Genomic DNA, 22,615 nt, shown 5'->3' with positions numbered 1-22,615 from the left:
CCATCTGGCCTACCTTATGGCTCCCTAAACCAGCCAATTGCATTGGCTGCAATGGTGGATAATACCTGGAATTAAGTTTCAATTGCCAATCCAACCAACTTCTGGAGGTAGGAAAGAGGTCCTCCTGCCTCATTAGTCTTTCATGCGGATGGACACAGAGCAATAACATGATCTTTGACTCTGCAGCCAAGTCCCACAAGGAAAGGAAAGGGTCTATGATTGAGAGACAGAAGGCCCAAGTGATTTGGGTAGAAAAGGGATTGTTTCAAGAAGTCACATTGTTAGTCTCTTCACTGCCTTAGGTACTGTTGGAAGTGCTTTCCAGGGATTACCTGACAACATGAGGAATTATTTTCCTCCTAGGATTAACTCCCAGGGCCCTGCATCATGGTAGGGCTACTCCTAATGTACTGCAAATTCCTTTCCCCATAGAGGAAGTCAGCTCTATTCAAGAACTTCCTAGCAAGATTATCCACCACAAGGTACAGCAAGCACACCCTATATAGATAGTCCTCATTTAGTGAACGCTCAAAGCTGCAATAGAACTTAAAAACGTGAGTTATACCCGGACTTCACACTTATGACTGTCGCAGCATTCCCCATTGTCACATGATCAAAATTAGGGCACTTTGTAATTGACATGCATTTACTATTGTATTCTACATGTACTACTTTTTCAAGTAAGGCGTCGAACATATTAAAACACCTGTTTCTATTTTCCCCACAACAACCCTGTTGGATTAAGAGAGAGCAACTGGCCCAAAGTCACCCAGCTGGCTAAAATGGGATTTGAACTCAAGGTTGAACTCACTTCCTAACCTGGTGCTTTAACCACTAGACCAAACTGTTCTAGGGTTGAGTAATCACCACTTGCAACCTTTTCAGCAGGCTTCCAACAAGGAGAATCAATGGTGGAAGCCAGATTCTCTGAATGACAGCATGATACACTTTTTTTTTTTTAACAACCTCTGCAAAATAAATAAATAAATCAGGCAGGACTCGCTTAGCTGCCTTGCTTAGCAACAGATATTCCAGTCCCAATTGTGGTTGTAAGTCAAGGACTACCCCAACAACAACCCTGTAACACTGCACTGTGGTGGTGCAGTGGTTAGAATGGAGTACTGCAGGATAATTCTGCTGATTGCCGCTGACTGCAGTTTGGCAGTTCGATTCTCACCGGCTTCAGGTTGACTCAGCTTTCCATCCTTCCGAGGTCGGTAAAATGAGAACCCAGATTGTTAGAGGCAATAGGCTGACTCTGTAAACCGCTTAGAGAGGGCTGTAAAGCACTGTGAAGCGGTATATGTCTAAGTGCCATTGCTATTGCTGGGATATGATCCCAGGGTGGCTCAGGCCTTGTGTGGAGACTTCACTCTATGTGCGGAGATACCATAATGGCATAACTTGTTTCTTGCTTGCCAGCAAGAAAAACAGGCCAGTGAGGTTAGCTGCCTCGTTTTCTGCCAGCAATCCACTAATTAGTGGCTGAGAGTAAACCAATTGCAACCAACTTGTTTTGTTTGCTGGCTAGTGATAATTAAAGCCATTGTTGTTGTTTTTTCATTTTTCGTTCCTTTGCTTGGATTTTTATTTAATTTTCCTGGAAATCAAGTTAAAGCAACAGATTCCACAGGCTATAGAATTCCTAATGAAGAGGCTGTCAACTTTCCCTGCAGCAGCTTCCCTAGGCAGTGCCAATAAAATGCAAATACATGCCAAGGGAAGTGTACTTAAAGGAGTTTTACTCCATTCTGACACACCTGGAGGAAGTATGGGAAGGCAGATCTCCTAAGAGGATCGCACCAACAACAGTCAAGCAGACTTGGCACAGCAAAAGAACATTGCTTTTCAAAAGTGTCGTAACGCTGTAGTTGCCATGGCTTGAAAAGAGCCACAGCCCTGTGCAGAAATATTTGGGTACCGACATTAGTGGGTGAGGTTCTGTGGAAATGAGAGTGACTCACGCTGGGTGCTTTCTCACTTCTGTTCCTGCCAGTTTCACTCACTTTTATATCCTTCTTTCCCCCTTACGTAATTATATCCACCCTGGTAGCAGACTCATGTTGGTTTTGTGATGCCTTCCTCTGGGCCAAACTAGTTCTCCCAGTAGCGTGGCCAGGAATTTCCTAGTTGGTGCCTGTTATATTCGAGGCTAAGGACTAGGGGAGCAGAGTATTTGGGGGCGGGGGAGATGAGAGGCTAAGAAAGCAAAATTTCTCTGCAGGGAAGAGAAGGGAATGGGCTGAAAAGCAGCACATCTCTGAAAAACAGATGATTCCAGCAGATGCCAATGTTGCTTCACTATGCTAAGCAAGAATTCCCATGTTAGAACTAACAATGTTTATGTGGTAGGCACGGCTTCAAGAAAACCAACCTGGCAACCTTCCAGATCTGCAAGGTCTAATGTTGGATATCCTACATATATCTGGAAAACACTAGATCTACTTTTGTCTGAAATGGTATAGGGCTTCCTTCTTAAGCAGGGGGTTGGACTAGAAGACCTCCAAGATCCCTTCCAACTCTGTTATTCTATTCTATTCTATTCTATTCTATTCTATTCTATTCTATTCTATTCTATTCTATTCTATTCTATTCTATTCTTTTCTACTCTATTCCACTCCACTCCACTCCACTCCTCTCCTCTCCTCTCCTCTCCTCTCCTCTCCTCTCCTCTCCTCTCCTCTCCTCCCTTCCCTTCCCTTCCATTCCTATTCCTATTCCTATTCCTATTCCTATTCCTATTCCTATTCCTATTCCTATTCCTATTCCTATTCTATTTTCTATTCACCCTCCACCCCCATCCTGACTGGGGAGAGGCACAATGTCTTAGATATAGGGTCAGCTGAAGCAACGGGTAATGTTTTAACAGAATAACCAAGTTGGAAGGGACCTTGGAGGTCTTCTAGTCCAACCCACTGCTCAGGCAGGAAACCATACACCATTTGAGACAAATGGTTGTCCGATCTTTGGAGTAGAGGTCTAAAACCTTCACGCATTAAGCATTCTTTCCCATGTTGGTGATTTGTATCTTGTGGGACCACAAGTACTCCTCAAATTACATCCATTCACGTATTGACTGTTTGAAGTTACAATGGCAATAGAAAAGTGATTTGGGACCGATCCTCACATCCGGAGCACCCTCACAATCACACGATCGACATTGGGCGCTAAATAAACCACACCTATTTACAGCATCCTGAGATTCTATGACGGTCATTTTTGACCATTTCCCAGCCAGCTTCTGACAAGCAAAGTCAATGGAAGAAGCCAGATTCACTTAATGACCGTTTTATGGTTTTAAAAAATGCCATAAAATAGGTCACGACTAACAGCTGCCTTGCTTAGCAGTGGAAATTCTGTTCCCATTTGTGATCCTAAGGTGAGGAGAATGTGAATCCACTTAATAGGTTCCTGTTAAGTCAGTGGCCCCCAACCTTTTGGGCACCACAGGTTCGGTGGAGAGAGTATTTTCCGCAGACTGGAGGGGGCGTGGTTTTGCATGCCGCCTGCTTCCTGTGGATGGCACTTCGCTTGCTTGCGCTGCCCAGTTTTTGGCATGCCACGGCCCAGTCCATGGCCAGGGGGGGTTGGGGATCCCTGTGTTAAGTCATATATTGAAGCCTGTTGGAAATGTTTTCTCATTTACAATTCTGTGTTGAAACCAGGGATGAAATGCTCCCAGCACTATCTTCAGAACTTTTTTTTTATATTACTTTTTTAGCATTTTTTTACTACCGGTTCTCCGGAACCGGTAGTTAAAAATGCTTTAAAAAGTAAAAAAAAAAGTTCTGAAGATCGCGCGTTGCTCAGATGATCGTCGGAACTTTTTTTTTTTACTTTTTAGGCATTTTTTTACTACCGGTTCTCTGGAACCGGTAGTTAAAAATGCTTTAAAAAGTAAAAAAAAAAAAGTTCCGAAGATTGTGCATCGCTCAGCTGATTGTCGGAACTTTTTTTTTTTTTACTTTTTAGGCATTTTTTTACTACCATTTCTCCAGAACCGGTAGTTAAAAATGCTTTTAAAAAGTTAAAAAAAAAGGCTCCAATGATCACAGTTGTGCCACGCGATCGTCAGAACCTTTTTATTTTTACTTTAAGAGCATTTTTTTACATCCTATTTGCCCAAATAGGTTTTTTAAAAATGCTTTTAAATTTTGTTTAAAAAGGCTCTGAAGATCGCGTGCCACACACACTCCCCCGCTCGCTGTTCTACTTACCCCATGCCTCGCATTTGGTACATGCTGGGCATTGCACATGAACGCACACATTTGATGCACAATGCACATGCGCAGCCAGAGAACCGGTAGTAAACCAGTACAGATTTCACCACTGGTTGAAAAAGCTCTTGGGAGGGGGGGAAGATGAGCTCCTGACTCTCATGTTTTGTGACATGGAAAGCAGTGGGATGAAACTGTGTGAATCATGATCAGGTGATAAGACATAGGCAACTTTAAGAAGCAATGGTCGCTGAGCCATTCAAGTAACTAGTTAAATAACCCTGGAAGACAACCTCACAATCCTGTCTACAGCAATGAGTTATGTTGGGACGGAGTATACAGGTAGTCCTCAACTTACAATCAATTCTTTAGCAATCATTCAAAGTTACCGCGGCACTGAAAAAAGTTAAGACTGGTCCTCGCATTTATGACCATCGCAGTATCCCCATGGTCATGGGAATTTGGGTGCTTAGCAACTGGCATGTATTTAAGATAGTTGCAGCATCCTGGGCTCACGTAATCGCCATTTGTGATCTTCCCAGCTGATTTTTTAACAAGCAAAGTCATTGGGGGAAGCCGGGTTCGCTTAACGACCATAGGATTCACTTCATGACTGCAGTGATTCACGTAACAGCAGTAGCAAATAATAAAAGATTGTAAAATTGGGTGCAACTCATTTAAACAATCATCTTGTTTAACAATGGAAATTCTGATCCCAGTTGTGGTCATAAGTTGAGGACTAAAGAACCTGCATAGGGTTTTGGAGTTCACTGCCTCTTTTCCTTACCTTCTCCATTTCACGCTCCTGAACACACTGTGGAATTATACGCAGCTGGTTCATGCACCTGCGCACTATTTTATTTTGTTCAGATTTCCACCCTAAATGTCATAAGTTCATGTTTATCCATAGCTTGTGGGAGGCCACTGCAGAACTCTTCCATTGCAACGAGGCAAATCTACCAGTGTTGGGTAGGTAGTCCTTGACTTACGACCATAATTGAGCCCCAAATTTCTGTTGCTAAGTAAGACATTTCTTAAGTGAGTTTTGCCCCATTTTATGACCTTTCTTGCCAAGTTGTTAAGTGAAACTTGCAGTTGTTAAGTTAGTAATACAGTTGTTTAATTGAAACTGGCTTGCCCATTAACTTTGCTGGTCAGAAGGTCACAAAAAGGGATCATACAACCTCAGGGATACTGCCACCGTCATAAATATGAGTCAGTTGCCAAGTGTCTGAATTTTGATCGTATGACCGTGGAGATGCTGCAACAGCCATACATGTGGAAAATGGTCATAAGTCACTTTTTTCAAGGCCATTGTAACTTCAAGTAGTCGTTAAATGAACTGTTGTAAGTTGAGGACTACCTTAGAATGTTCCTACTTCAGAGAATGTCCTGATGCAACCTAAGATTTTTTTTCAGTTAAATGTATTATCTCTATCCTGGAAAGAATTCAAAGAGATGCACAAGGAGTAAAATACGGCCTGATGTTTGAAGGTTGTTGGGGTGTAGATGCCCAGTGAAATCCCAGTGATAAACTCTGGGCGAGAAAGATGAAAATAGAAATCTGGGAAGCAGACAAGGTGAAGGGTTCAAGGATGGGATGGCAACAAGAGGTGGGCTGTAGGATTTTGAATCCATAACTTTGGCGAGAAAGTACAATACAGCACAGCACATGAGAAAATTCCCATTTTTGAGACTTTCTTTTTCTTTTCATAGCAACCTAGCAAATACACTGGATGGAGAGAACATGATGGGGCCTAATCCCAACTCCAAGACTAACCCTAATCCTAACCCCAACCTTAACCACAACAGCAACCCCAATTCCAACCCTTATCTCAACCCAATCCTAACTCCAACCTAAACTTAATCCCAATCCCAACCCTAACTCCAAAACCAGCATTAATCCCAACCCCAAGCTAATCCTAGCAAGTTTTGCATCTGACCAAAGAATCTCAGTCCATATCAGGTCTTCTCCTGTCTGCTCCTTATTCCAACCACCTGCCTCACCTCTTTGACTTCCGAATATTCCTTCATCAGTTCATCATAACGTCGTTCCAGTTCCTCGTTACGTTCCAGGAGCATCTTTCCCAATTCCGCTGCCAACAACAAGTCCTGTTCTTTCCTCTGAAGCAGCACCCCCAGATCTGCATCTTCAGGATCCCCTTCCCCCGCAGCTCCAGTCGCAGCAGCATCCCCTACAAAGGGTGGCTGGCCCTCACCCCCAAAAGGATAGTACTCATCCCCCAGAGCTGGTGGGGGAGTCAGAGGGAAAGGGCTGCGAAGGGGCTCTTCCTCTGAGTTCCTGGAAGAAGCCATGAAGCCATAGAATTCCCTCAGACTGATTAGACTGGGGAGATTTTACAAGCCAGGATGCTGTCGCACTGGTTTCAGGCAGGTTCAAAAGGCCAGAGAAAGAGCTGGCAGGCAGGACCTGGCTTGTCCTATTTCCCCATGGAATAAGGTGTCTTCAGGAAAAGAAAGCCACAGGTGACCTACACCATCCAATGTTCCAGGAGAGATATCAAACTCTTGAAGTCCACCAAAAGCTCCATAGTTGGACAATCAACCTGGGCGATCTCCAGTTCCTTTCCTTCTGATCGGGTTTCGCTGTTTATTTCCCGATTCCAGCCTCCACCCTCCCAGGCGACAGGTGAGGTTTGACGCTGTTTGCTCCACCTTTTCTAGCTCACAGCCTCACCTGTTGCTAGTGTTTCTCCTCTCCTGGGAAATTTCTGACAGTGCAGTTTTTCCACTGCCTTGGTGTATCACAAAAGCAACCAAATCCTGTGGCTTAAAGGCAGGAGAAAAACATCTTCTCAAGCCTGATTTCTGAATGCCCAGCCATATTCTAGGTCAAGCCACATTTTTTTGATCTTGGATTATTGGGGTCACGCAGCTTGAAATTATTTTCTACCAAAAGCAGTTCTCTGAACCTTTAAATGGGAGGTGCCAGGTGAGCAGGGGCATCCAGGTGAAATTTAAACTCTCAAGAGTGAAAGCACCAGTTTAGGCTGCATTTTGTATTTCCCTTTTTCTCAAATGGTTTCCTTGTTTATTTCCTGTTTTCTGCCTTTATGGCAAAGGTTACAAAAGACTTTTAAGCACCTTTTGCAACTTCCTATTGCAATTCACAAACCTGGATGAAATAAGTTGGTTGCAGACATCAGTACATGCACAGCAGAGCTGAGATTTATAACTCTGCTCTCTTTAGCCACTAGATTATATCTGACTCTCAAATATAATCATCCTCAGTTTTATGACAGAATTAGTAATTCCAGTTCCAATTCTTCCCGTTCTTAAATCCATATGGAATAATGCATAAGGAGTAAAACAGGTTTAAAAATACCCCGCATCAAGCAAAGCAGGAAGCAATACAGAAATTCAGGGGGAAATCTTCATATTTTGTTACGTTGATAAACACGAGCATGAAGAAAACTTTCATCTAAAGGTTACAGCAAAAAAGGGATAACATTGACGATAAAATAAACTGGAACATCACATAAAATTTATTTGTATTCTGTCTTTATTTTTTATAATTCAGTGCGGGTAACATATCCACCATACTTTCTTCTTCCTCTTTTTCCTGTAACAATAACCCTGTGAGGTAGGTTGAGTTGAGAGTGAGTGAGTGACTGGCCCAAAGTCACCCAGCCCAGCTGGCCTTCACGGCTAAGGTGGGACTAGAACCCACAGTCTACTTTCTAGCCTAGTGCCTTAACTGTTAGACCAAAGTGGTTATCAGGCCACTTTATTTAAAAATGTCATTTATAAGCATGACAATGGCATTTATAATGCTCAATTTTTGGCAGAAAGCTGTGAAGATAAAGCAAAATTTCTACTATGGTCAAAATCATGTGTAAGAAGCCAAAAAATAAATTTGCTATGACTTGGTTCAAATAACTTTTCACCCAAAGTTAGATTTAAAAATATTGGTGGAATGTCAGAAAACAAGGGAGAGTTTTTTACCATGTGGGTAAAATTTATGATATGTGAAGTTCTCCTAAAACAGTATATTAATATTGTTGTTGACAGAAGTTAACCAAGTTAACCAAGTGCCTGACTAGGTGGCTCAGTGGTTAAGACACTGAGCTTGTCAATCAGAAAGGTCAGCAGTTTGGCAGTTCAAATTCCTAGTACAGGTCTCCTGCGTGAGCAGGGGGTTGGACTAGATGACCTTCAAGGTCCCTTTCACTCTGTTACTGTTACAAGTTATAGCACTTCTAAAAGTATGATTGTAAGTATGCTTTAAATAAAATTCAGATTCAAGCCAATTTTTAACCCCTGTAAATTAGAAAGTAACCTCATTCTTTTAACATTTCTTATAGTAAGTCATTTTCATATATATCCAAGATCAACATTTGTTTAAAAGAAAAACCTCAAAGAACTAAAAAGTTCTAAGGGAAGGCTATTGTGAACTAAACTTTGAAATCTGGATTAACATTAAACAATAAAGTGGCCTAATTCCCGTTTGGTCTAAAAGATGAAATTTAATAAATGGGGTATCAAGCAGAAACCATTTGAGTGAATAATTTAATAATCTAATTCTGGTGATAGATCTGAAATAGGACCAATTTTATCAATACAGATAGTCCTCAACTTATGTTCACAACTGAGTCCCAAATTTAAGTTGTTAAAAGTGAGAAATTTGTTAATTTGCCCCATTATAAGACTTTTCTTGTCATGGATGTTAAGTGAATCACTGTGGTTGTTAAATTAGTAACAGAGTTGTTAAGTGAATCTGGCTTCCCCATTGACTTTGCTTCTCAGAACGTCACAAAAAATGGTCACATGACCTTGGGACACCATAACCAACATAAATATGAACCAGTTGTCAAGCATCCAAATGTAAATCATGTGACCATGGGCTACAATGGTCATAAGTGTGAAAAATGGTCATAAGTCACATTTTTCAGAGCCAATGTAACTTTGAACCATCACTAAACAAATAGTTGTAAATCAAGGACAACCTGTATATATAAAAATCCAATAGTTGTGGACATAGGTGCCCTAAGTATTGACCTCAACAATTTACTCCAAAAATATTTTAGGCCTGAGGCAGATTTTAAAATCAAACTTTCAGCACTGCAGGAAAAAAACAAGCAATACATTTTTATTGCTATAGGTATAAAACTGTCTGAATTTGAGGTCCACCTGCTGAATGCAAACATTAAACTATTTTGTTCACTTGCTAGCTAGCTGTCAAATTCAAAGCTTGATTGATAATATCCAGTTCTACTACCAGATCAAGGAAAAAGTCAGGCAAGATATCAAAAAATGCTGTCTATTCTACTGAGGAGTGCCACCCCTCATAGATTTCAACAACTTTTGTTCAGGTTTTATAATCTTGATTTTGTTATAATTGCTGGCTAATTAGTTTTCTCTGCCAATTAGTTAAAGCTTAACTGGAGGACAAGAAGCCGAGATTAACCTGTCAGCAAAAATTAAACAAGATAAATGTCCCTCCCAGGTATATTGGTTGGGTGGGGAAATCTCCTCCAATATATTGCAATATTACTAACAAAAAAGGGCAGCCAAAACACAGCCTTATTTAAAATCTCAGGAACTTGGGGTGTTGAAGGACTAGAGGTGACATGATAGCAGCGTTCCAATATTTGAGAAGCTGCCACAAAGAAGAGGGGGTCCATCTATTCTCCAAAGCACCTGAAGGCAGGACAAGAAGCAATGGATGGAAACTAATCAAGGAGAGAAGTAACCCAGTACTAAGGAAAAAATATTCCTGACAGAACAATTAATCTGTGGAACGACTTGCCTCCAGATGTTGTGAATGCTCCAACACTGGAGGTTTTTAAGAAGAGATTGGACAACCATTTGTCTGAACTGGTATAAGGTTTCTTGCCTGAGCAGGGGGTTGGACTAGAAAACCTCCAAGGTCCCATCCAACTCTGTTATTTTGGTATCTTGCAGCTGCCCTCACTTGGGTTTTTAAACTCTTTGTATGAATATTTTGAGAGTAATAAAAGAGTATCATTCAGTGGTGGGATTCTACCGGTTGGGACTGGTTCGGGCGAACCGTTAGCTCAGACTTTCAGCCGGTTCTCTCTTTCTTTGAAATGGGTCCGCCCACCCGCCCCTGCATTATACTCACCTTTATTTCTGCTTCCGAAGCCCAGCTGATCCGGGCGGCAGAGTGGATTGCCGCTCCTCAGCTGTTTTCCTTGCTCTCAGCAACACAGAAGTTCAATTTTCAGCAAACTCGTGGGTGAAGTGAGTGTGAGTGCAAAGCACGTGCTCAGCGAACTGGTTGTTAAACCGGTATGATCCCACCATGGGGACCATCTATACTTGTAATTAATTTTGCCCATTGTCTGAGTAGTGAGAGGGCTACCTGAACCCATTTGGGGGAGGAGGTAGATAGGCCAGAGGTGTCAACTCCTCTCTCCCCAAATTCTTTTTAACCCCCTGCCCCCTCCTTATCTGAAATAGCAGTTTGGTAGTTTCCACTGCCACTCCCAAACTTCCTTCACTTTGCATCATTTCTCCCTCATTTCTGGCATGGGGGTGGGGAGATGGATCATCCCTCCCTGCTGCCTTTCTGGCAGATATAAGGAGAAACAAGTTAACTTTTAATATTGGTGTTTAAACTACCCTTGCCTCTATTTTAAATTTTGATATTCAGTTTTTATGTTTTTGACATGTTATTTGTACATTACCCAGAGCCCTCTTTAAGGGAGATAGGCAGTTTCTAATGTTATTAAATACAATTAAATATTAAAATAAAATAGAAATAATAAAATATTGCTATTGCAATGGCCTCGTCTTTTGACCATGTCTCCTATGATAGTGTGTGTGTGTGTGTGTGTGTGTGTATGTGTGTGTGTGTGTATGAAACGTCTGCAAGAAAACAAGCAAGCTCAGCACCATTTTAACCTTGACCTACAAATATTCTCCTTTATTGATATTTCAGGGTTCAAAAAAATATAAGACAGGGTCTTATTTTCAGGGAAACACGGTTTATATACCGTGATGCGATCACACATTGCTCCTAGAAGCACGAAGCCGAAAACACCAGCCTGAAGATGACGAATGAGACTTCGTCGAAACGTCGCCAAGACACTTCCAATTTTACACAGGAGAAAACCCGAATAACCAAAGACCTACATACAAACACCCGCAAAAACCTCTGTCTCCTGACCGTATACGATGTTCAGGAGACATATTTCATGTCTATGGCAGAACTAGAACTCACCGTCTCCTGGTGATTGGCCTAAAGTTATCCAGCCTGCTTTCATGCTGAAGGACTAAAAAGACTAGAATTCATCATCTCCTGGTTTCTAAGCCTCATGCTTTAACCCAAACTGGCTCTTGCCAAATTCGACTGACTTAAGCACTCACAGACAAAAGAGATTAAAATTTAACATGGCTTCTGCCTCAAATCTGATTTTTACAAATAACCTGAATCCCAAAGGAAAGCCCTCCAGTATCTTTTCTGTGCCTCCTCCAGAAACTGGAGGTACTTCCAGTATTTTATCCAAATTGCTGGGAAGATAATCCCTCCATTTCTTTCCTCAGTTCAAGAGCAGTAACTTCCTTCCGATTTTTCCCTCTGTTTAGAAGAGGGAAGAGCTGGAGCGCCTGCCTGTCCCTGTGTTGATTCTGCTTGCTTAAAAGGAAGAAATGTGTATTCCCACTCGGAGGTTGACTGTCACTCCTGTGAATGCTGGCATCTCAATGATTTGTTCCAGAGTTCAGATCTGAAATGTTTGATCAATATTCCTGGCTCCAGACTGGCTTTTCCCTTCCCCGGAAGAGATGAGAAATAATAATAATAATAATAATAATTTCCTTGAATATATTGCCAAGGGGAATATGTGCCACCAAATGAGGTGAGTACAGGCCTTTCCATAATTTATTCAGACCCAAGAGCTACTGATTACAATTTTGCACTCAGTCTTGTCTTGTGTTCACTTCCAAGGGAAGGAAAGGGCCAAGAAAATACATCCTTACTAAGGTTACTAACTGATAGGGAAGAATTTGATTACTCTGTTCTTGAGAGCAACTCGGTCTCTGCAGAAATAAGCAGGGGAATTATTAATGCATGCAAATGCCTGTGGTTTAGCTCTAATGTTTGCAGATCGACCCCTTGTTAATGTTACATGAGCAAAAGCTGGAGGGGGAAAAATTGACATTTCCTTCTATCTAATGGGCATGATTTCTGGGGAGAGGGAAGCACACGCTTCCTATTTTTAGAACATCTTGCAAACACATGTTGTTCCTGATCTTTGGAAAAAGGGTCCCTCCAAGATCCAGATGGCCCCCACATCACCCAGGCCTTCAGCAAGAGAGAGAGAAAAAGACTCACGTCATTGTGAGTGGCATCATTTATCTGTTATCCGTTAGTAATATCTTCGTTGTGAAATGCCCAGAGTTGGGTAACACACACGCTTAATAAATTATTACAATAAGTACAGGTAAGTCCTCGACTTATGACCCCAATGGAGCCCAAAATTTCTGTTGCTAAGTGAGACATTGGTTAAGTAAGTTTTACCCCATTTTATGACCTTTCTTGCCACAGTTGTTAAGTGAAGCACTGCAGTTAATAAATACAATTGTTAAGTGAATCTGGCTTCCCTGTTGACTTTGCTTGTCAGAAGGCCGCAAAAGGAGATCACGTGTATCTGGGACACTGCAGCCGTCATAAATATGAGTCAGTTGCTAAACGCCTGAATTTTGATCACATGACCATGGGAATGCAGCAATGGTCCTAAGTGTAAAAAACGGTCGTACGCAGGGGTGAACTTACCTTCCCTACCGGAAGTGCGCGTGCGCGCCGTTGTCACATCAAATTTTATACCCTCTGCACATGCGCAAAGTTAAAACCGGGAAGTAACGACATCTGGGCGGGTCGGCAGAGTCTTGCGCTGCGGCCGCTACTGGTTCGCTGAACCATGCACTGCCGCCGCTACTGGTTTGCCCAAACCGGAGTGAACCAGTAGCATTTTACCCCTAGTTATACGTCATTGTTTTTGGTGCCATTGTAATTTTGAATGGTCACTAAATGAACTATTGTAAATCAAGGACTACCTATATTAGAATCTTTTCATGTCTGCAGTTACTCCTTTAACAGGAGCAACAGGAAGAAGAAGAAAATAAGTAAATGCCAGGAGGCATTGGAAACAGTACAGGTAGTCCTCGCATAAGGACTGGTTGTTTTGCGACCTATTGAAGTTATGACAGCTTGGGAATGGGTATTTTATAGTAAATACAGTACTACCAGCCATAAATGGTTACTCTGCCACGCCAAATTTCAAATGGGTCAGTTGTATGACTCATCACAATGTTCCGGAGTCATTTGTCCAGAATTCACCATGTTTTTTGCCAATTTGGGGCATTTTTTGCTGGTTTCCAGCAAAAACAGTTTATGACTATAATTTCAGGTTCAATTATAGTTTGAGCTGAGGAATACCTGTAATAACTTTTATCCCTCAGACTACCACAATCCATTCTACATGGGACTTCCCCTTGAAGATGAGCTGGAAGCCACACCTGACACCGAATGCAGCTTCCTCTTTACTGACTGCTGCTAACCAGTTTAATAGAAAATCCCAAAATTTTCATTGCTAAGCAAGGCACATATTAAATGAATTTTCTCCCATTTTTTGACTTTTTGTCACAGTTGTTGAGCAGTTGTTGAGTAAATCATGCAGTTGTTAAGTGAGTTATGCAGTTGTTAAGCGAATCTGGCTTCCCCCCATTGACTTTGCTTGTCGGAAGCCTGATGGGAAGATTACAAATGGTGATCACAAATGGCCCTGGGACAGTGAAACTGTCATAAATACATGCCAGTTGCCAAGCACTCAACATTTGATCACGTGACCACGGGGATGCTGCAACAGTCGTAAATGTGAAACTGGTCATAAGTCGCTTTTTTTCAATGCTGTTGTAACTTCAAATGGTCGCTAAACAAATGATTGTAAATCAAGGACTATTTGTAGTCTGAGAGACATGAATTGAGTTTGTATGCTTTTAGTTAGGTAAACTGCCCAGAATCCAGTCTAGGAAGCCTAGAAATTATTGAAATAAAAAAATAAGCACATGCATGAATAATAAAAAGAATTCTATGCACTTAGATATCTCTGAAGCACTAAGCAATAGTGGCTGCCAGGAAATGCTTTTTTTTAAAAAGTATTTTTTAAAATTACCTGTGTACTTCTTAATTTGTTATAAACTGCTGTGAAGCAACCTTATGTTGTGCTGTTTGAATTCAGGAAATTTGGTTAATTTAAGAAATCCTAAGTGAAATAGTAATGAGTTGTGTACACACAGCAGTGGTGGGTTGCCCCCGATTCAGACTGGTTCGCAAGAATCGGTAGTAAAACCGGTGGGAGGCTCCGCTCACCGACCCGGATATCATCAGGAAGTTTCTGTGCGCGTGGTCCCGTTACGAACCGGTAGTAAAGGTAAGTAGAACCCACCTCTGGTACAAATGATGATCATGTAATCATGGGAAAATTGTAACCATCATAAGTACAAAGACCAGACATAAATACAGGTAGTCCTCGACTTATGACCTTAATGGAGTCCAGAATTTCCATCATATGTTATAACTGGCCAGCCAGGATTGGGATTTGTGGCTTCTCTGAACTGCACAGAATCTTTACTAGAGGTTCTCCCGAATCCCTGCGAACCCCCAGGAGCCCACCCCTGTCTCACCCCCAACCATAATTTATCAACAATTTCACTTGAGTGGGACAAAGATTATAACCTTTTTGTACAGTACAGGTAGTCCTCAACTTATGACCACAACTGAACCCAGAATTTATGTTGCTAAGTGAGACATTTGTTAAGTGAGTTTTGCTCCGTTTTATGACTTTTCTTACCACAGTGGTTAACTGAACTACTGCGGTTGTTAAATTAGTAACAAGTTGCTAAATGTCTCTGGCTTCCCCATTGGTTGTCAGAAGTTTGCAAAAAATGATCACATGACCCCGGGACACTGCAGCCATCATAAATGCAAGTCAGTTGTCAAGCATCCAAAATGTAAATCATGTGACCATGAGCATGCTACAACGGTCATAAGTGTGAACAATGATCATAAATCACTTTTTTCAGTGCCATTATAACTTCGAACAGTCACTAAATGAACTGTTGTAAGTTGAGGACTACCTGTAATATTAAAAACAGAAGCCTGAATATTGTTTTTCTTTCCCCACCTCGCTGCTGTTTCCTTTTGTGCTGTGTCTTTCCAGACTATAAACTTTTTCTCAAATTTAAAAAAATAATCTTGTAGCAGTGGTGGGTTCCTCCTGGTTCGGTCCAGTTCGGCCGAGCCGGTAGCGGTGACAATATGACGCCACCGAACCGGTTCTCCCCCCCGCCGCCCTCCCACCCCCCCCCACCCACATAATTCTTACCTTTTATTTGGTCCCACCCCCAATCTATTGCTGCCTCCTGAGTCCCAGCTGATGACTAGAGGGAAAAAAACTGTTTAAACTCTTGCCCTGGGGCTTCAAAGGGCCGCCCTACAGCTGATCAGTGTTAAAAGCAAACAAATGAGTCAGGTCGTAAGTGCGAGGACTGGTCGTAAGTGCGAGGACCTTCCAGAAATGACTCTGACCAGCTAGCCACGCCCACCTAGTCACATGACCTCTAAGCCACACCCACAAAATAAGCCACGCCCACAGAACCGATAGTAAAAAAAGTTAGAACCCACCCCTGCCTTGTAGGTAACATTGGGTTAAAATGCAGGCCTTAAATGCATTAGAGACATCAAAAAGAAATGGATGACTTTGTTGCACTTGTAAAGATAAACACAAGAATCTGCCTATTTTATCCGGTGGGTGAAGATTGTCTCTGAATGAGTCAACAAGGAGTGACCACACAATGCACTGGTGAGGGCAAATCTATTACTGCAGAGGTATGAAACACCTTCAGATTTTTCTAAATTAGTGTGTGAATGTGAGTAATTGTGATGGAGGATGGAGAACTGGTATCCATTTTGAGCGCGCCACTGTGATGCTAACCGATAACTGGGCTTCGAGTCCTCGCCACTTTTACAATCCTTGTAGCTTGTGGTTTTGCTCTATTTTCAAACAAGAATAGTTGGAAATGACAAATGTTCTGATAGCATCTGCTAACACCCTTATCATCAAAGCTCTTCGGATAACAGGAGGACAGGAGTATGTTTTTTTCATACTACAACATCTTATTTCAACAGTTCAGGCAGGAAGGAAGCAATTCTTAGGCTCCTAAATATTTCTAATTTTCTCCCATCTGAAAGCTAGCAGAAAATCACAAAAAAATGGATTTAGCCGGCCCGGTTGTAAGACCCTCCGTTTTGTCTTCGCTCCCCAACCGGGCAGAGCTGCAGCCCCTTTCTCATCACCAGCTGGCGGGGAAATCACCCAACAATTGCACCATTGCTGTAATCAGAGATAGTTTGGGCAGATGGCAAGACTTGCAAATTTAAGCATCTGTCAGAAGAGCCCCCAGCTTTGCCTGCCTCTTTTCTCGGCCTGAGGATCAAATGTCCAAGCTGAGAGAAGCAGCTGGCAAAGAAGAAGCAGAGGATCCTTGCTGACCCAGTCGGCATGTCCCACCAGAGGTCAAAAAAGTCAAGACGATGCCCACAACCATGCAGTAACCCCCCCACCCCCTGTTGATATGAACATGGAAAGGAACAGGCTTTGGTCACATGATTGTAGCAGCCATCTTGATTTCTTTGACTCCTTCCTGTGGTTTTCTCTGTGCCTGATATTGAAGTCAACCATTGGCTTGGAGACTTGGTCTTGAACACAAGCATCCATTTAGTAACTGTGTAGAATTTATATTTACTGACAAAGAAATAAAGGGAGACTAGTATAGATCTATTTCAAGCTATTTAGCTCTTGTCAGCTAGCCATACCCTTCTGTTCGAACTTGGGCTACTTACATACTAGGTAGATGTATTAACCACTAAGCCACAGGCTCTTCTCGCTTTGTCAGCTATACCAGGGGAGAGATTGTTTTGTTGTCATGACTGGTCTATCAGGGCAATCTGGTGTACTCAAATATGGGACAGAGCATACTGCTGTAGTAACTGTTCAAAATTACAACAGCACTTTAAAAAGTGACTTAGGACTCGCCTTTGTACTTACAACTGTCACAGTATCCCCACAGTCATGTGATCAAAATTTGCACGCTTGGCAACCAATATGTATTTACAATGGGGTCATGGAATGTCATTTGCAACCGTCCCAACCAGATTCTGACAAGCAAAGTCAATGAGGGAAACTGGATTCTCTTACCGGCCACGTGGTTCACTTAACAAATGCAGTGATTCACTTCATACCATGGCGGGAAAAAAAAGATTGTAAAATTGGACACAACTCACTTAACAACCCCCTTGCCCAGTAATGGAAATTTTGGTCCCAATGGTGGTTGTAAGTCAAGGTTGTAAGTAAATCAAGAGGATTTCCAGTACATAACAGTAACAGTAACGGAGTTGGAAGGGACCTTGGAGGTCATCTAGTCCAACCCCTTGCTCACACAGGAGACCTGTATTAGGGATTTGAACCGCCGAACTGCCGACCTTTCTGATTGACAAGCTCAGTGTTTTAGCCACTGAGCCACCTACAACTTAAACCAGTGTTCCTCAGCCTCTGCCACATTAAGATGTGTGGACTTCAACTCCCAGAATTCCCTAGCCAGCATGACTCTGTTGATACAGCCTAGAATTGCACTTCTTGTTGTTTTTTTCAATGACCTCTTCCACCTCCTGGCTCTGTTCAATTTATAATTCATCAAGACACCCAGATAATTTTTTATTTGCTGCCATCCAGGATCCAGGACTTCTCAGTTGGCATTTATGATATCTTTTTCATTTCTGCTAATTTCTACGTTGTCAATATCCTCCTGAATCTTAACACAACTTTTAAGGGGGTTCTGAGGCACACCCTACCTATTTTTTACACTGCCTGTGAATGATCTGTTTTCAAATCCCTCATTTATAAAGAAGCGAATACCACAACACTTAGGGTGGAATATCTCTGGTACACCACACAGCATTTTGTTCCAGCCTGATAGGAAGCCTCTAACATATATCTGTTGAGTATGACTGTTCTGTCAGGGTGCTAATTAACCCCATTCTGCTTTTGGGTAATTGCACCTTGATTTAGAGAAGTGGATCGTGACTTTCCCTTGAAGTATACTTTAAGAAAATAAACCCGAAGATATATTTTCTAAGGAAAACTCATTTATTTGTTATAAAGAAAATAAAACATCTCATTAGTCTAATTAGTTACATCTTGGCAACGTTTTCCTAGCCACCTCTCCTGGCTGGACCTCTTGGCAAGTGAACAAAGAAAGCTAGAAGAAAGTGAAGGAATGTAGACATGCGCAGTTAGCTTAAAGATAAGAATTTGGCAAGCTACGGTAAGTCTTAGAGTTCAAAAATAAGAGCTCATCTGGTAAATACAAAAACGCAGTGACATGTTCAACCAGCCAATGGTAGCAAAATCTTCAATTTGGCCATAATTTTTACTACTGAAATCAAGATAAATTTTCATCTACCATATTCCTGGTAGACAACATTATATCAAAAAATAAGATTAGATTGGATTGGCGTGATATGAACTTGATAAAATTTTAAAATTCTATCAATAAAAATAAATCAAATTAAACCTACACTGGCTAGTGCCATGCAATGATTTTTTGGGGGGTAGGGGGAATACATGACTGCAAATGAACTACTTAATATCTTTGTTCCAAAGATTTGCCTGACTTTGATATCATGTTGACTGTTCTATAATTGCTAGTACTTTTCTTGGGGTTGCTGGTTTGGTTTGGTTTGTCCTTCTCTTGTCATCTGGAACCACATCTGTTGTCCATGATTTTTCAAAGATCACAGAAAACAACTGCAGAATGCAGTGGTGAAAAGTAAAATTTGTTACTACCGGTTCTGTGGGCGCGGTGGGGAGGGTAATGTGACTGAATCGGCGTGGCCAACTTTTTTTTTTTTAACTTTTAACTTTTAAAAGCATTTTTTCTACAACCTCTTTAGCCAAAGAGGTTGTAAAAAAAATGCTTTTAAAAGCCTCTGACAATCCCAGCTGAGCCGCGCAATCATCAAAGGCTTTTTTTTTTTTAACGCATTTTTTTGGCTGAAGAGATTGTAGAAAAAAATGCTTTAATTTTTTTTTTTTAAAAAAAGTCTCTGATGATTGCACGGCTCAGCTGGGCATGGGGGGTGGGGGGCAGGGATTTTTGCTACCAGTTCTCCAAACCACCTGCCACCATCGCTACCAGATCGGGCAATCCGGTCCAAACCGGGAGTATTTCACCTTTGGCAGAATGGTGTCTGCAAGACTCTTGGGTGCAACACTCTGATCCTGGAGATCTTAAGTAACTAGTCCCTATTCTTTCTTTATTTAGCTATTCTGAATTTGTTCCATCAGCTGTTTGCTTAGATCCATCTGAACCTACCTTCTTCTTAGGGGAGGATAGGAATAAAGTATAGCCAGTTTGGTGTAGTGATTAAATTAGTATTTCTCATCCTTAGTAACTTTATGATGTGTGGATTTCAAATTCCAGAATTCCCTGGCCAGCTTTGCACATCATAAAGTTGTTAAGGATGAGAAAAACTGGGTTAAGATATCAGCCTGGAAACTAGAAGGTAGTGAATTCTAATCCCGCCTTGTGCACAAAGCCAGCTAGGTGGCCTTGGGCCAGTCCGTTTCTCTCAGCCCTAGGATGGAGGCAATAGCAGCCATTTCTGAAAAACCTTGCCAAGAAAACTGCCAAAACTTTTCCAGGAAGACTCTGAAAATTAGACACAATAGAACTGGTTTTTTATATATATAATTTTTTGAAAAAATTTGATTTATATGCTGCCCTTCTCCGGAGACTCAGGGTGGCTTACAATGTGTTAAGCAATAGCCTTCATACTTTTGTATATTTATACAAAGTCAGCTTATTGCCCCCACAAACTGGGTCCTCAATTTACCTACCTTAGAAAGGATGGAAGGCTGAGTCAACCTTGAGCCTGGTGAGATTCGAACTTACAGTAATTGCAGACAGCTAGTGTTAATCACAATGCTTTTAGTCTGCTGAGCCACCAGGCCTAGTAAAAAAATAATAAATAATAAAAAGGAGATCCCACATTCTCCCTTTCTTCTGCTACAGTATTATCCTATCATCTTTTCCAAAAAGATTTATCCCTTTGTTTTCCTTTTACTTCTGACCCAGCCAATTCCTCTTCCTGTTTCTGCTGCTTTTAGTTCATGTTCCTTTGTGCTTTATGACTAATTTTTGATTTTTTTACACAGGTGTAGTTGAATACAGGTAATCCTTGACACATGACTGATCATAATTAGTGATCAAAGTTACGAGGGACCGCCAAAAATGTGTTATGTACATATATATTATATATTATGACCCAGTTTCAAAGTTCTGACACCCCTCTGATTACATGATTGCAGTTTGCATTTATGGCTGTTTGCAATGTCTCACCGTCATGTGATCATGATTTATAACATTTTTTGCCGAAAACTGGTGTTTATTTCTGTTTCCAGCAAAAGCCACCCGTTGATAAAATGGGTTCACTTAACAACCGTGGTGATTGCTTAATGACTGTGGCATTCACTTAGCAACCATAGCATAGCATAATTACTATATTGAAGTGCATAAAATGAGGCATAGTCAATGATGACCTGCTTAACAAACAGATATGATCTACGACCATAATTTTATACCTAATTATGGTCATATGTTGAGAACTACCTGAATACCATGCAAACCACTGCCAGAAAAGGATAGGCCAGCCATGTAAGCAAAATCCTATTTACCCTGAATCTATGCAGAGTTTTATTAATGCATACAGGTAGCCCTTGATTTACAACAGTTCATTTAGTGACCATTCAAAGTTACAACGATACTGAAAAAAGTGACTTATGACTATTTTTCATAGTTACAACCTTTGTAGTATCCTCATGATCGTGTGATCAAATTTCAGAAGCTTGGCAGCTGGTTGATATTTATGACTGTTGCCATATCCCAAGATCATGTGATCCCCTTTTGTGATCTTCTGACAAGCAAAGTCAATGGGGAAGCCGGATTCACTGAACAGTCTGGTTACTAACTTATCAACTGCAGTGATTCACTTAAGAACTGTGGCAAGAAAGGTTGTAAAATGGGGCAAAATTCACTTAACAAATGTCTCACCTATCTTGGGCTCAATTGTGGTCATAAATCGAGGATTGCCTGCATTCAATCTCACACTGACCACAATATGAAATGTGTTTCAGGAAAACCCAGAACCTAGGCTTAGCGCTCAGACTACAATTAGTTCATTATCTATCATATCTGATAGTTAATATGTCCATTTGTATAGGGGTCTCTTTCTCCTCATGGCAATTGGGAGGAGCACGTCTGTAGAGATTCTCGGTCTTTCAGGTCAGAGTCGCCTCTGAGGTGCTTTTTTCAAAAGGCAACTGGACTGTTTTTTCCTTGAGGAAGAAAAAGAAAACATTTTGCTTCTCATCCCAGACATTTAGCCATACACTTTGGGATGAACACCCTTCAAATGGTGTGGGACTGCCCTGAGGGCACAGATTAAACCCCCAAATGGCCTCAGTAGCTCTCAGAGAGAGTGCTAATGACCAGATGACTGCAAAGAATAAGAATAGAATAGAATAGATGTCAGGTTTTGAGGTCGTCTCAAATAAATTGCATTTCAAACAAAGTCTTTGATGAAAAACTCCCATTTATTAAGCACGACATTCTAACTCCGACTCCATCGTAGCCAACACTGACTTCCTGACCCAAAACCCTCCCTTTCCTTTCCCCACTCCTCTGCACTCATTGGCCATCTTCCAAGTCACTCTACCCCTAATCTACTGCTCCAGCTCAAAGGAATTTCCCCCCTCCCATCCCATCTCCTAGAGGATATTATCTCCAGGGAAACTAAGTAGGTGAAAAGTCAAATGTCCCTTTCCAGACGCCTCCGCTTCTCCTTCTTATGTCAGCACTAGAGTAAATGCAGCTTGAAGTGCTGACATTAGAATAGAATAGAATAGAATAGAATAGAATAGAATAGAATAGAATAGAATAGAATTCTTTATTGGCCAAATGTGATTGGACACACAAGGAATTTGTCTTTGGTGTATATACTCTCAGAGTACATAAAAGAAAAAAAATACATTCATCAAGAATCATAAGGTACAACACATAATGATAGTCATAGGGAAACAATCCATATAAATCTTAAGGATACCAGCAAAAAGGTCATAAGTGGTCATAAGTCATAAAGAAATACAATCCTTCCATCACCCCCTCCCTCACCATCCTGTCACTATTTTTCCATTCCTTCCCCCACCATCTGCTCACAACTGCTGAAGCTTCTTGGATGAGAACTAGCGAAAACATTTTCTTCTTCCTCAAGGAAACAGTCCAGTTGCCTTTTG

At 41.4% G+C, this 22,615-nt stretch overlaps 1 protein-coding gene across 3 annotated transcripts in view; it reads right to left on the bottom strand.

The window, feature by feature from the left end:
• BICDL2 (BICD family like cargo adaptor 2) overlaps window positions 1–6,839 on the bottom strand; it is a 30,432-nt gene extending 23,593 nt beyond the window's left edge. For all 3 annotated transcript variants that reach the window (XM_034419738.3, XM_034419739.3, XM_060692824.2), the window contains exon 1: window positions 6,225–6,839. In XM_034419738.3, coding sequence (XP_034275629.2) covers window positions 6,225–6,533 — 309 coding nt within the window. In that variant the 5' untranslated portion in view covers window positions 6,534–6,839. The remainder of the gene's footprint in view (window positions 1–6,224) is intronic.
• Window positions 6,840–22,615: the final 15,776 nt, after the last annotated feature.

This window comes from Pantherophis guttatus, chromosome 4 (genome assembly GCF_059756535.1).
Source record: "Pantherophis guttatus breed Tessera chromosome 4, ASM5975653v1, whole genome shotgun sequence".
NCBI classification, from domain to species: Eukaryota; Metazoa; Chordata; class Lepidosauria; order Squamata; family Colubridae; genus Pantherophis; species Pantherophis guttatus.
Note: the sequence above shows the minus strand (reverse complement) of the source record. Positions and strands in the feature narration are given on the sequence as shown.